The 14754-nt window shown below is 40.4% G+C and overlaps 1 protein-coding gene across 1 annotated transcript in view; it reads right to left on the bottom strand.

Annotated features, from left to right (window-relative positions):
* dnah9 (dynein, axonemal, heavy chain 9) overlaps positions 1 to 14754 on the bottom strand; it is a 92113-nt gene that overhangs the window by 60452 nt on the left and 16907 nt on the right. The window contains exons 22-31 of the mRNA XM_027177708.2: positions 14534 to 14660; positions 14026 to 14178; positions 13509 to 13634; positions 12661 to 12900; positions 11898 to 12058; positions 9219 to 9375; positions 7919 to 8023; positions 4801 to 4958; positions 4486 to 4624; positions 715 to 1002 (exon numbers count right to left, since the gene is read on the bottom strand). Of these exons, the coding sequence (XP_027033509.2) occupies positions 715 to 1002; positions 4486 to 4624; positions 4801 to 4958; positions 7919 to 8023; positions 9219 to 9375; positions 11898 to 12058; positions 12661 to 12900; positions 13509 to 13634; positions 14026 to 14178; positions 14534 to 14660 (1654 nt within the window). The remainder of the gene's footprint in view (positions 1 to 714; positions 1003 to 4485; positions 4625 to 4800; positions 4959 to 7918; positions 8024 to 9218; positions 9376 to 11897; positions 12059 to 12660; positions 12901 to 13508; positions 13635 to 14025; positions 14179 to 14533; positions 14661 to 14754) is intronic.

Below are 14754 nucleotides of genomic sequence, written 5' to 3'. Positions count from 1 at the left end.
GGTTAAAATGCGGTCAGTGATCCTGGTGAAACACGTTTTTTGTTGGTTTTTTTTCTTCTTTTTTTTGGGGGGGGGGGGTGTTGGGCAGTTGGAAATGTCACTTGGAAATGTCTTCAAAACGTGAGAGACCTGTCAATGTCTGTGTGTTTACATTAACACTACAAAAAAAAACAACATTTGACAGACAGAAAGAATCGTGAAACCTTGCTACCCACTCACCCTGTTTTAAACTCCTAATTTCATTTTATGAGCAAATAAAAAAAAAGCTTAATAAAGTATTCATAAAAAAGACGGCAACGTTCTAAAGCTTGTTTTTGTGAATTCTATAAAGCTTTTTTATTTGGTCAGGGTCACAGAGAATACAGAGCCTGGATAGAAGGTGGACTGGATACACACTGGACTGGATGCTAATCAATCACACACACACACACACACACACACACACACACACACACACACACACACGCACACACACGCACACACACATTCTCACCATGGGGAAATTCAGTGTAGGCATTCTCTAATAGCATGATTTTGGGATGTGGGAGGAAAGTAAAGAACCTGGTAAAAACCCTACGCATGCACAGTGAGAACATGTGAAGGTCCACGCAGACAGTTACCTGAGATCAAGCTCAATTTCTAACACCAATATTATTGATAGAAATCTGTGTTATCTACAACGCAGCTAATTGAAAAAACAAAAATCTAACTCACCTTAAGCACAAAGTTGTCTTCAGCCTGCAGCTTGAGGTCCAGTACAGACTGTTTGACAAACTTCTCAAAGTCCAGGTCCCTTTTACGGGGGACATCCAGAGCGGGGAACAGGTCTCCAATGAGACCCATAAAGACGGGCATATCATCTGTCACTATCTTGGGCACGTTAAAGTCTCTCAGAGCCCTCATTAGCACTTGGTCTTCGGGTCGCTCTGGATCTCCTCTCTTCAGAGAGCCGGCCACCACCAGCACAGACTTGATGGCACGCAGTCCCCAGTCGTAGTGGTCCTGTGATACACCAGTGAGACAGAGGACACAAAATTTATGATACGTGATACAAAGCCACACTGTATCAATACATTATTTATTTTCTCTGAAAATGATTTGCTTGTAGCACACTAAATATTTAAATATCTTTAATGTTGTTTTTCCACTTGCTTGAAGAACAAGGCAAACAGAGCAAAAAGTTTCAGTCATCATGGAAATATGGACAATGCCGGGTTTGAGAGAAAGGTAATATTCAATCATTATAGGAATACATATGAATTTTTAATATTCTTTGCTCAGACTGCATGGTTGCCAATGACAAGGAAAAGAACTGAAGTTAAAGTTTTATTCATCTATCAATCCATCCATCCATCCATCCACTTATCTGTCTATCTATCAGTCCCTTCATCCATCCACCTATCCATCTATCCATCCATTCATCCAACCATCCATTCATCCATCCATCATCTGCCCATTCATCCATCCATCCATACATCCATCCACCTATCCATCTGTCTATCCATCCATTTATCCAACAATCCATCCATCCATTTATCCAACAATCCATCCATTCATCCATCCATTCATCTGCCCATCCATGCATCCATCCATCTGTCAATACATCCATTCATCCAACAATCCATTCATTCATCCATCCATCCATCTGCCCATTCATCCATTCGTACATCCATCCATCCACCTATCCATCCACCCATCCATCTGTTGATCCACCCATTCATCCAACAATCCATTCATCTGCCCATTCATCCAACAATCCATCCATTTATTCATCTGCCCATTCATCCATCCATCCATCCATCCATCCATCCACCCATCCACCTATCCATCTGTCTATCCATCCATTTATCCAACAATCCATCCATGCATCCATCTGCCCATTCATCCATCCATCCATCCACCCATCCATCTGTCGATCCATCCATTCATCCAACAATCCATCCATTCATTCATCTGCCCTTTCATCCTCCCATTCATCCATCCATCCATCCATCCATCCATCCAACCGTCCATTTTCTGAACCACCTATCCCTCAGAGGATCTTGTGGAGCCTAGCATGCATGTGTTTGGACTGGAGGATGAAACTGGAGTACCTGAAGGAACACACAGATCAGGGGTGGGAATAAAAATCTAACCCCAAAGGTGCAAGGAATACCATGCTCTCCAAGTTAAAATTGCCATAAATCCATTTACAAAAATATACAATTGAACCTTTTACAGGAACATGTACAGTTTTGTGTATTTTATTCTAAACATCAATTATGTACATCTATTTATGTAGAATGTATTCTCAGATCAGCTCTATGTTTTAGTCTACCAACAAGAAAGCATTGACAAAACCACCGCACTAAATCCACTGGACTTAACAAAGTAAGAAGAACTTTTTTGTTATTCCCTATACAATATCATTAAAGCAATTTATCCTGCTATATAGAAGTAGTGACCTTTTTGCCTGGAAAATATTTGGACATTTTAAAATACCGAAGTCAAACACAGTAGGTTATAATTGCCAGGTCAAATGGTTCTGCAACTGCAACTGTCAAAATGTGGCCTTTATAGAAAATGGAGAGAAATAGAATTAGATGGAACAGCGCTTTCTTAAAAATATATTGGCATCTACATGAGATGGCAATCATGCTTAAAACAATAAAAGCCACTGACTTGAAACAATCTGACAATAAAGACCCGAAGACATTTTGTTAAGAAAATGTTTTAAATAAAAATAAAGTTGTTTGAATTCGAGAATGTCTTATTCTCATTTTCATATGCATCCATTATAGTAAAAATAATTCTGGTTATTTTCCTAAGAAAATGAGAAACTGAGCCACTGTTGAGTTTAGTTGTAGCAACACTTAACCTCTAAATGATTCCCTCTGGAAACTGTCCTGTCTTTCTTAGGTCAGAGCCTGACACTGCTGCAGCCATCTGTAGCTGAGAGCCAAGGAAGCAAAATGAGCCATGCTGACTGGGTGAAATAGGGAGCATACGCTCTCTCTCTCTCTCTCTCTCTCTCTCTCTCTCTCTCTCTCTCTCTCTCTCTCCTGTCACATCATATCACAGTGTCACCGGCCAATCACGGCCATCTGCGAGGTTGTCTATGCGTAAGAGGGTAGAAAGTTCTTTACTCCGTGTGTGGTACGTTTCCCTTTGAGCAGCAGTTTGTCTGGCTTCACATGCCAAACGTATCTATAATAATCATCTTTAATCACACTACTGACACAGTAGACAGAAGAGCTTTTGACTCCCAAAATAATCTTTATAATCTGACATTTCACACTGTACATTCTTAAACCCTGTCTATATTTTCGCTATCACCAACCAGGACTGAATAAATAAATCATAGACCGCTTAAATAAGGGCTTGTCCCATTATTTAGCATCAGTGAGAATAAAAGAACAAAACATGTCTTCAGGATCTTTCACAGCTTTCTACATTTTTTTTTGCACCGGTCCGTGACCAACAATGCAAAAAGAGTTTGCCCAAATAAAACCTCCCAAAAAATTATAATCCTACTTCTAAATTTGAAGTGTGAAATTGTAACTTGTTCCTCTACCCACTAGATAAAAAGTGGGGTTTGGAATGACGATAATCCAGGATTACAGGCAGTCTGAAAAGCCGACTGGGAAACTCCTTATTAGGGCTGGGCAATAAAGTGATAATGAGATGTATCGCGATAGACAGGTGATCGACATCAATAAAAAATATGTTCGATAAAACGTTCGATATTTTTTATTCTTCGCCGGAGGAAAACTCACACAGGCACTCACTCTCTGGTAACCTAGCAACGTAGTGACACGCTAACAGCCAATGCAACAGTATCATGTTTGGTTGCACTATATCTTTGTCTCGTGCTTGTCTGCTGGATTCCTCTTCAGTAACCAGCAACAGATAAGCAGAAAATGAGCCGCAGCGAGCGAGGAAATTGTAAATAAAAGAGGAAAAGTCAGCTCGCCAGTATGGCAGTTTTTTTATATTTTATAAGTCTGACCGTAGTCACCAGAAGGTGAACAGCTAGTGAACTTCCAAGCACTAAACTTGCACTAAATTCTCAGGTTTCTCTATGTTTATATTTAACACTTTGCACTATTTTATTACACTTTATTAAGCATTTCTTACATTTTCTTTCATTTTGCACCTTAAATGTTAAGAGATAATTGTTAAGTGTTCATTGTGACTTTAGACTTATGTTTACATTTTAATTATTTGAGTTTTCCTGTTTCTTGACATTTCTGTCTTAATAACTGAGGGGATTATGATCAGAGGAAGGTCAAGTTTAAAATAAAAATGTTTAAATGTAATATATTTTTCCCCTGGTCCTTATTTTAAATGGGTCATAAAAAATATCAATCATTATCGATATCGAACGATATGAAACACTGATATCGTGATACAGTTTTCAGCCATATCGCCCAGCCCTACTCCTTATACAAAGAAAATGTTCTGGACTAGGTATTTAAACCATGTCAATGCTAGAATGTTCTTTACCTGTTTGGACAGAAGCTCCTTGCAGAGCTGGTAGAGAGTGATGAACTTGCGTGCCAACAGCCTGGCCTCGATAAAGCCTTCTGCTACCAGCATGATCTCACAGATGAGCTCGAAGTCCGGTACTACCATAGCGCAGGGTCTGCAGGAGAGCCGTGAAAATACATAATACTCTCTTGTAGAGAAAAGCTCTACAAGACCTGCATTGTATTTACACAGAAAATAGTGCACCACTATCATGCATATATTAAATTTACACAACTTTTTTTTAACAGCTTGAACAGCAAAGATTTTTTTTAGTTTATATCTCACACTTACCGAAAGAGAGCTTTCAAATTCTCTGGCAGCTCCGTCCTGCCGGCATAGCCTGGATTCATCGTGATAAAGATCCCCACAGTGGGCACCAGGTTCACTTCCTCGCCCATGAAGTTAAAGCGTTTCTTCTTGTCCCGAATGGCATCTTGGATACATTTCACCTGATAATAACAGACACCTGATGCTAAGGATGGAAGGATCGTTTTCATCCTTTCTAGCGGCTCTTTTATCGCCGACGTATTTTCCATTTTTACTAAAATCGTGATGAAATGACTTAAAATCAAATAAATAAAATTCTCTACAGAAGTATTTGTGGAGGTCGTAATGCTCATCCTAGACGGCAATGATATCGGTGACCTAGATGTATCCATTCATGCGCAGAGCTACTTCAAGTCAAGAAGTCGTGCTTAAAGCAGCACAAAGATTGGAATGCTTTTCATCATGGAGGGAAATCACAGCATTTTGCTTTGCTTCGAGTGTAACTCAAGGTTGTGCGGTTATGCCTAACATACAAGGCAGACATCACACAGCCATATTCACTACCTATTCATTCTATATCTCTCATCCGGTTCATCCTGTCTGATTGCCAAGAGGGAGCAAATTCCGCTGTACATCAGATAAATATTCAATGGGGATGCCAGCAATTGCTTCCCACATCAGAAAATCATATTGTAATATATTCCACCTGTGCAGCAGATTACTGGAAGCAGTTTGGTGTTTGCTAAATGCAAATGATTCCGACTAAACGCCCTCGCAGCACTCGATGATGTATTTCAGAAGCAGATAAACAGTGGCAGTAGACCGTTATAATGCCAGTGTCATGTAGCCTAATCATAGCTCTGGTGTCCTCGAGTGGGATCTACAAGTCTACAAGTCTCCATCGATGACATTGACGTTATATCTTAGAGGTGAGTCTCAAATGAACAATGCAGAAAAATCAAAGTAAGCTTTGCTTCAAAGGAAATTGAATTTCCGTGAAAAATCACAGCCAGTTTGGGGAGTTAAACTGGCACATCTTTTCGACTTGTAGCATTTAGGAGGAAAATAAAGTGTTCCATATTAAGGAGGCCATTTACCACCAGTGCTGTGCCTCCCATAGTGAAAAGCTGAGCTGGACTAATTTGTCTCAATACTGATGCGTCTGCTGGCCTCCTTCTGTTTGCTTTTTTTTTTTAACCCATGTGACAGTTCTCATGTACAAAACTCTGTGTATTCTCTCACGTCTGCAGTTGGGCTTAAATAAAAATGGATTACCAAACGATCGTCCTTCTCTTTCAAACAGCCGCTCATGTGTTCTGAAGACACAAGAACAAGACGGGGAACGTTAACGCCCCCGACGCAGCTACTCTGATGTTCCAAAACTTGTCACTGTTTCACCAAATAAATACCAAAACACGGATTCATTATTCATCACAGTGCCAAAAAAAACCCCTCATTCATTTCTCTGACATTTTAAGAATTCAGACAGTGGCAGTGACGCTTAAAGAAAGTCCAGAGCTGCTTTTATTCTCAGCTATCTCTGAGTCACCAGCCCCTGAAATGTGCCGTTAAACGGGTTCTGGTTTAGAGAAGCACATTTCTTGGAAAAATGCGCCACTCTACCAGGGTCACTCACACATTTATAAAAACGATAGACCTTCAGGGGTAGATGATGTCTACAGGCAGGTATTTGTGCACGGGTAATTAAGATTTACCTTGTCGTGTAATTTCTCAAGAATATGCCACATATGAGCCTGCCGGGCCGGGTCCTAAAAGCAAATGTAACGCAAAATGGCTTTTGTAGCTGATAATTAAAAGAGGTTTAAAGGAAATTTAACACGCTGGTTCTTTATGGGTTTTCTTCCAGCATTCGGCAGATTCTGAGTTTTGCGGCTCTACTCGCTAACACAGATTTACACTGAATAATTAGAATGGCTGGCCTTTATTTTCAGCCATGTATGTATATATAGATAAATATAAACCAGAGCTCAGATTAAAAATGAACTAAACTAAATTGAAATAATTGAGACTGGATATGCTGCTGCTGAGAATGATGATGATGTAGTAGGTGAAATTGTGAAGAGAAAAGCAAGAAAGGAACCAGTTGCCCAAAATAAAAAGGCTTTAACACAAGCAGTTTAATCTGAAACAGAGCTTTGTTTTGCATGAAAAATTGGTAATGTGAGAGCTGTCATGTTCACTGTGCTGTAATGTACTGTATATGTGACAAAAATCACATAGAGCCTTGCTGCACATAACAGCACCAAAAGATGTTGAGTTATGTGAGCTTGTGATGACGGAAGATGAACTGCATCCAACCAACAAGTCCAACGCTTGTTGGAACAATCGCACCACAGAAAACGTGTGCAGAGTGAAAACCACCTAATACTGCCGTCAGCGTAGTACCAGGGCTACCGATTTATATCCTGTAGTATTATACGCTTCTGTGCTATAAGAATTTAATCATCTCAACATAATTTTACACTGCACAATATCCTGTGACATTTACTTAGATTATATTGTATTATAAAACCTGCGCACCTTTACAGATTTTGTATAGGCGACGTAGAATTTAACATCGGAGTAAATACGTTAGTACAAGCTGTCATACAAGTATCCTCAAAAAAAGCCTTTTTTCTTGCCAATAAAACAGGAGATAAAGAATGATTCCTTTGAAATGATTTCCCAGGTGTCTTGAAGCATCTCACATGCTCTTGACTGCACTCATACAGCACTCTTGCTTCATGTCAAAGGTAATACATATAGAAAACAAATATATAGCTGACATCAGTTGAATATATTCAGCAGTTTGACCTAGACTAAATCTTACATTTTGCACTTTGTGAAGGAAAAAAAAACCTCATTCAAATAATTTTTGGACTTGTAAAAGGATTATACTGAAAGGAATCACCTACAAAAATCCTGCAGAATCACCTTAAAAATTAGTTTCCACTATTGCTGATACCACTAAACAGTCCCGACTGTGCAGCTATTATTATTATTATTATTATTATTATTATTATTATTATTATTATTATTCTTATTATCATCACACCTGTCCCTATGAATGTTCCTATTAATGCTGAAATGGTTTAACTCTTTTCCAGGGCTAGCGTGATGCTAACGTGAGGTGAGATCTCACCTGCACCGCGACCACAGACAGCACCTCCACGGAGATCCTGTTAAACTCGTCAAAGCAGCCCCAGGCACCTGTCTGCGCCAGGCCTTTGTAGATGTTTCCACAGGACTATGGGATGAGAAAGACAAGATAGAAAAAAGGCGACGGTGTGAGTTACGGCTGAATCACTTCAGAACAGCTGATAGTGAACAGATGCGTACGATGACCGAATCATAGCTACGATTCGGCGTTCCCTTTTTATGGTCTGAGTCATGAGAGGCCTGCATAATTTGCACTCCGTCCACGGCAAATGCGCGTCAGTGCCCTAGTGTTTGCTAATAAGCTTGCGTTTCATTCATATTCAAAAAGCATCGTGCAATAACCCTAAGCAGAGCAGCAGGGCTTTTTTTATGTGCAGTGGACACAGTATTATTAAATATCAAATAAGTGTTGATTGATTGTGGGTATGTGCGTTCCTCAAGCCCCACCCCTTTCTGTTTTTCTTATGAAGCTCTCGGTATATAATTTCATTCTTGCTCTTTGACCAGTATCATACTGCAGTGCACAACCAGGGTCAGTAATGCAGCAGCCTCGTCAGGTACAAGGTGGATAAAGAGATTAGTGCTTCGTCTCTATTGACTGTCATATTATATGGCTTTTTCTCCTGCCTAGTGAATACGGCAACAAGCAGCAACGAGGACGGAATATTGAGGAGATAGGTGACATGGCTTAGGAGGTAAATAAGCCTAGGCATCAGAGCTTTACTAATCTGCTGGCCTCCATGTTGGCAGAGGACAGCTTTGCTTCGCTTTAATACACAGCTCAGGAGATGATAGACAAGTAAGAAAGGGGAAAGAGAGAGAAAAGAGAAAGAGAGAGAAAGGAGAAAGAGGGACATGTGGTGCTGGGTAGAAGAAGCGTTCGTAAGAAAAACACACGCTTCAGCAAACCTGGAGAGAACTCTCCGACCCTAATTTCCTCGTAATTAAAACAACACACCAAGAGTTGTGCTGGAGGTGAATGCAGATGCAAATGCAAAATGAAGTGCCAGAAAGAAGAAGAAGAAGAAGAAGAAGAAGAAGAAGAAGCCTTTATTACAGAAGAGTGAAATTCTTCTTCGCACATTCCAACTATACAGGTTGAGCGCATGGTCAGCCATGATACAGCACCCTGGAGTAAAGAGGGTTATGGGCCTTGGTCAAGGGCCCAACAGTGGTGGCTTGGCGGTGGATCCTCTGATCAACAACTCAGAGCCTCAACAGCTTGAAAAAAAGTTGAAGAAAAGTATAAAACAGATATACAGGCACATGGCAGAGGTTTTCACCTTGTAGTCCATCTGCTCGGAGCAGTTGAAGACATACACCATGATGCCAAGTGCTCTTCCCAGATCCTTGGTGGTCTCGGTTTTCCCTGTGCCTGCCGGACCGGCCGGGGCTCCGCTCATGGTCAGGTGGAGGGACTGGGTCAGTGTAATGTAGCATCTGTGATAGTCACACACAAGCATATCCGGACAAAATTACAATCAGAAATGAAGATACTTCTTGGAAAATGAAGCCTACCTTTGTCTACTCTAATTAACAAGAGCGTACACAGTTTAGTTACATCTCAAAGTAAATGCCTGGAGATGCTGCCCATTAGTTCCCAGACACATTTTCCCTAATGACAAGTTTATGATTATAGGAAGCAATCACCTTTCTTACACCTTTAGAGGCCCAGTGCATAATGGAGCCATCTGCACCGCAACCCCCACTACCATATGCTTGGTAAGACGCAGCACCATTGATTTCTCCATCAAAGACGCGCTTTTCCGCTTTGTTGTTGTTTCAAAGACATCCAGAATCCATTTGGGGCATTTTTAGTATAAACAGCTTGCTGAAGAGCTTCAGCAACTTGCTATCTGCTTTTAACAGGAAAGTCTTTAATGGGACACTTTCTTTCTCTTTCTTTATTGGGCTCTGAAGCTTGTGCTACAACTGTGATGAGCTCTCTCCCTGTGTGTGTGTGTGTGTGTGTGTGTGTGTGTGTGTGTGTGTGTGTGTGTGTGTGTGTGTGTGTCTACAGTATGTACTGTATGTGTGTGTTGGGAAGACTCAAATCACCAAGCCTGAAAAGGAAGTTTCAAGTGCTGTCTTCCTGTCCACATCTGCTTGCTGTACACACACTAGATGACGCATTTGCCTAAACTGTAAAGTCACACTTAACTTTAGTTTGCATAAAGTTTAGAAATCTCACTTCCTGAAAACACTTTCATTCCCAAGTCTCGCCCTTGCTTTAGACGATAAACGTACCTGGAGACAGTAGATTTCTACGTAAGAACTGTAATCAAAAATGCCGTTCTGCGCTTATCCCAGGATTCTTATTCACAATATGCTCACGCTGAATACCCTTTCAACACACATAGTCTGTTTATCCTTTACTCTTCTACACCTGTATACTGTAATGATTCATAATCCCGCTATCTGGTGTCACCCACAAGGGTCTGGTTCCTTTTTTGAATGCGGTACCACTCGTTTCTTCCTCATGTCATCTCACTGACATTTTCCTCACCATTGTCACTTCTGACTTGCTCATTATGGATCTAGATCTATATCAGGATTTGTGTAAAGCCGAGTTGGGGCAATTGCTGTCTATTGTTAAAAGCGCTATACGAATGAAATTGAATTGAATTTTATTATGAATTTTTTCTTTTCTTTTTCAAATACTTTTGGATGGGAATTCGTTTGAGTGAGCAGACTGGTCAAAATAAAAAGAGAGAAAAAACTGTCATTGCAAGATTTTGCTGTGGGAGGCTGTGAGAAAATATTGCAACAGGAAAATGATATTGCATCATGCACTGTAAGTAGTTATTGTGAAGCAATATGCAAATGTATCGTGTTATTAGACAGACAGGAATTGTATGGGGGAATGTTTAAAAGTTTGAAGCATATCCAAGGAGAGGGTGAGACATTTAATGTGTTTAATGTCTTTATGCTGTTGAATTGATTGGTTTAACCGAATCTCCATGTCAAGCAGTTCATTATTTATTTATTATTTCATCTTTATCTGATCAGCATCATTATGGAACCCGAGCTTCTTCCCGGAACACCGAGAGTTAAGTAGGAATATGATACACTTTGGATAACATATGAGTCCATGACATGGCGAGGATGCACACACAAATTCACACTAAACATATTCAAACTGACTACCGGCATGGATTTCGGTGTAGGAGGAACCTGGAGAATTGAATCAGGAAGGAACCTTAACAGGACATACAAAATTCCATACTGACAGAAATCCCAGCAGCACTATCTACTGTGACAGTGTAAGAAGTTTTGGTGAACTCTTTTTTTTTTATTTTATTTTATTTTTTTTTATACCCTTTAAATCACCTCACAAAACACAAAACTTCTTTAGGTTCCTCACACTCATAATCACAGTCATTTCCTATTGTGAATCATTTTACTGAATCATTTTTAGCAGGTGGAATCATTTTACTGAATCATTTTTAACAGGTAGAATCATTTTACCTGATCATTTCTAGTATACACGGGTATTGCGCGTATTTCTGTTTTATCTAACCAATGAAGGGCAAGATATTACTAAAAAAGAAAAACGATTCGTTTCTATCTTGAAAGTAAATGTTAATATAAAACCCACTTCTTCTCTCTAAGGAAATGTGTTCTTCTAAAGTTTTGTGTAAATCTCAACAGAGGGAAAACATCCAAAAAAGCCAACAGTGTAATGACTCGCTTTATATCAGGTTTGCGGTGACAAATGAAATAATTTGTTTGTTTATACTGAGGAATGAAACACCAGTGTACTGGTAAAAAAGGGTTAATATTCTAATTAGTGGATGTTATAGAGCCAGATCGATTGCTGCCTTGCACTTTATCTCCGCTCAAGTGCAGCTCTGATTAGGAAGCACTTCACACAGTTATCAATAACTTTAAACTTTAGACTCTCAACTTGAAATTTCCATAAAGATTCGCATCAAGCTGGCGAGAGCCTCTGTTGGACTCACCTGTCTGTGAGCGGCGTGATGACGAGACGTGGCGTGTTGCCCAGGTACTCATAGGAGTATAGAAACTGGGCATCACAGATGTTAGCAAAGCAGTGTCTGTCCCTCTCATCCCAACGGTGGCGCAGTTGGGACAGCCATATGAACGCCTGCGAGTTCTCCACCTGAGAGGGAAGGAGCACAGACGCAGACTACAACCCCGTTCTCGTACAGAAGTTGTAGAAAGTCTTTTATACATGAAAAGCTAACAATTTTTTAACTTTTCATACACGTTAGCCTGTAAGAACCAATTTGCGAGCGCCAGACCGTGCTCGGCTAATACTCTGCACCATGCAAGGACGGTGATTACGGAGGATTAAAGACGAGAGAATGTAACACCTGAGCGGTGAAGAGAAATTATCCAGAGGCTAAGCCACTCTCTTCACTTTGCTTTCATTAGGATTTCTGTTTGACTTAGCAGTCATTACTCAAGTAAATCCAAAAAATGAGAAATCCTAAGGGAGCAAAAAGTAAGGCCATGCGCTAAAATAATCATACGGAATAATAATATAATTACACACCAAATAATTTCGTATGCACATTTCTTAATAAATATGTACTCCAAGCTTCCTTTCTGAACGCTGCTAATGCAGTGTGTAAATTCTCTGTAATTTCACCCTGGGTGCTGAGCGTGACAGAATACTCAATGATTCTGCAGAGTCTCCAGACGTCCCACTATATATATATAAGGTAACGGGTGACGTTAAGGTTGATGGTGGTACAGTACCTTCTGGGCAATGATCTTTGCCACTACGTCTCTGGCATGGACATCTATAGTGCAGATGGTCATGATCTTCTGTCTGTCTCCAGGGCTGAGCTTCCCAATCAGCATGGTGATGAGCGTGTTCAACTGGCTCACTTGTTTCTTATAATATTCCTTCATAGCATTCTCAGAGCCCTCCTCGAGCCGGGCGAAGGCCATACCGACTTCAGTGGTCCACCAGATCTGAGTGCAGGTGAGCGCAACCTAACACACAATCAAAAAATCGTGTATTACACAGCAGCTTGGTTAAAAATATGTGTTTTTCTGCCTGTAGAATTCTTTCCAAAAAATGACATTAAAATCGATTTGTTCTATGATTATTTTTAAAACATTTTGTCTGGGACATCTTGTTGCAAAAAGCATGTTGGGCTATCTGTCTGTCTGTCTATCTGTCTGTCTGTCTGTCTGTCTATCTATCTATCTATCTATCTATCTATCTATCTATCTATCTATCTGTCTGTCTGTCTGTCTGTCTGTCTGTCTGTCTGTCTGTCTGTCTGTCTGTCTGTCTATCTGTCTGTCTGTCTGTCTGTCTGTCTGTCTATCTATCTATCTATCTATCTACTGTATCTATCTATCGATATAATCAAAGAGATAGAAAGAATAGATAGAAACCCTGCTGCCAATATGTTTGAATTCCCCGAATGAAATTTTTTATTACAATGTGTGATTCAGAAAAAAGCAAACAGATAGTTTCAATCTTTTTTTATTCAGGTTTTTTCCAATTAATTCCACTATATATTTCCTTGTCATTCACAAACTGTTCTTCTTTGAGAATGTTTAAGGTTCTGTTTAAGGATGCTGGTGTATACCTGAGCAGGATAGTCCAACAGCCACTGTTCTCTCGGTTTGTCCTCATACGCTACAACAGCCTCTGCCATTTCGTGTCGTACAGTAGCACGCATCGTATCTAGAACTCTATTCAGCCATAATTCAACCTGCAAAGCAGAATGTACTGGACTTCACCTGAGCGTTATTACTACAAGTCAGAATCATTAAGGATTAAATGCTTCAAGGCGTGTAATGTGGTGTTCTCGATCTGGACCATACACCCGGGGAACGCTTGGCATGTGATAGGACACCCCTTGGATTGGATGGCAGTCCATCACACACACATTCACACACACATTGCATGCATTTATCAAAACCAGTCTTTCTATTGGCATGTTTTTAGGAGATAAGATAAAACCGTAGAACCCAGATGAAACCCATGCGTAAACGAGCAGAAGATGGACAGACAAAAAACTATGAATAATCCAACCGAATAATATTATATAAAGGAACAGTCATTACGATCAGGGCACAGAAGGATTTATTAGGTGTATATACCTGGCCATTGCAGTCACAAGGCTCACTGAAAGCAACATACTCATCCTCCTTGCTGTACATGCCCAACCCTGACTTTCCAGGGTTGCCATCGGCATCATTTTCAAACCTAATCTTTGCCATGTTGTCAAACAACTTTGGCAGATGCCTTTGAACCTGAGGGCAGAGAACAAAAAGCTCAACTAAAAAGCATGCTGTTTGCTTAGAAATGTTTACATCATCATCTATCACAACATAACAGACTGTGCTTCAAGTCAAGCAAGCGAATGAGCAGTGATCAACACTGCCATCTAGAGTGTGATATTGGGTGCTGCAAGCAAAGTCTGTGAATAAGTCTAGGTTAAATAAGCACGCAGAAATCAATGAGCATAAAAACACCTGTATACAAAGCTGTGTGTGTGTGTGTGTGTGTGTGTGTGTGTGTGTGTGTGTGTGTGTGTGTGTGTGTGTGTGTGTGTGTGTGTGTGTGTGTGTGTGTGTGTGTGTGTGTGTGTGTGTGTGTGTGTGCTACCTGCTGAGGGTTGGTGCCATTTGACAGAATGTCCAGCAGATCAGCAGATGAGATGAAGTAGAACCTGGGGAAAGCCAGCCGCTTGGTATCCAGATATTCAGCCAGAGCCTTTTCACAGAGTGCCAGCCTGCAGGAAGAAAGACCATGCCGATAAGGTGTGTTTGTATCTTGTACTTTCATAGACAACTGAAATACAGCCTGAGGGTTATAGATGATATGGT

Source organism: Tachysurus fulvidraco, chromosome 8, assembly GCF_022655615.1.
Source record: "Tachysurus fulvidraco isolate hzauxx_2018 chromosome 8, HZAU_PFXX_2.0, whole genome shotgun sequence".
Lineage (NCBI taxonomy): Eukaryota > Metazoa > Chordata > Actinopteri > Siluriformes > Bagridae > Tachysurus > Tachysurus fulvidraco.
The sequence above is the reverse complement of the archived record's forward strand: the minus strand, read 5'-3'. Positions and strand labels throughout refer to the sequence as shown.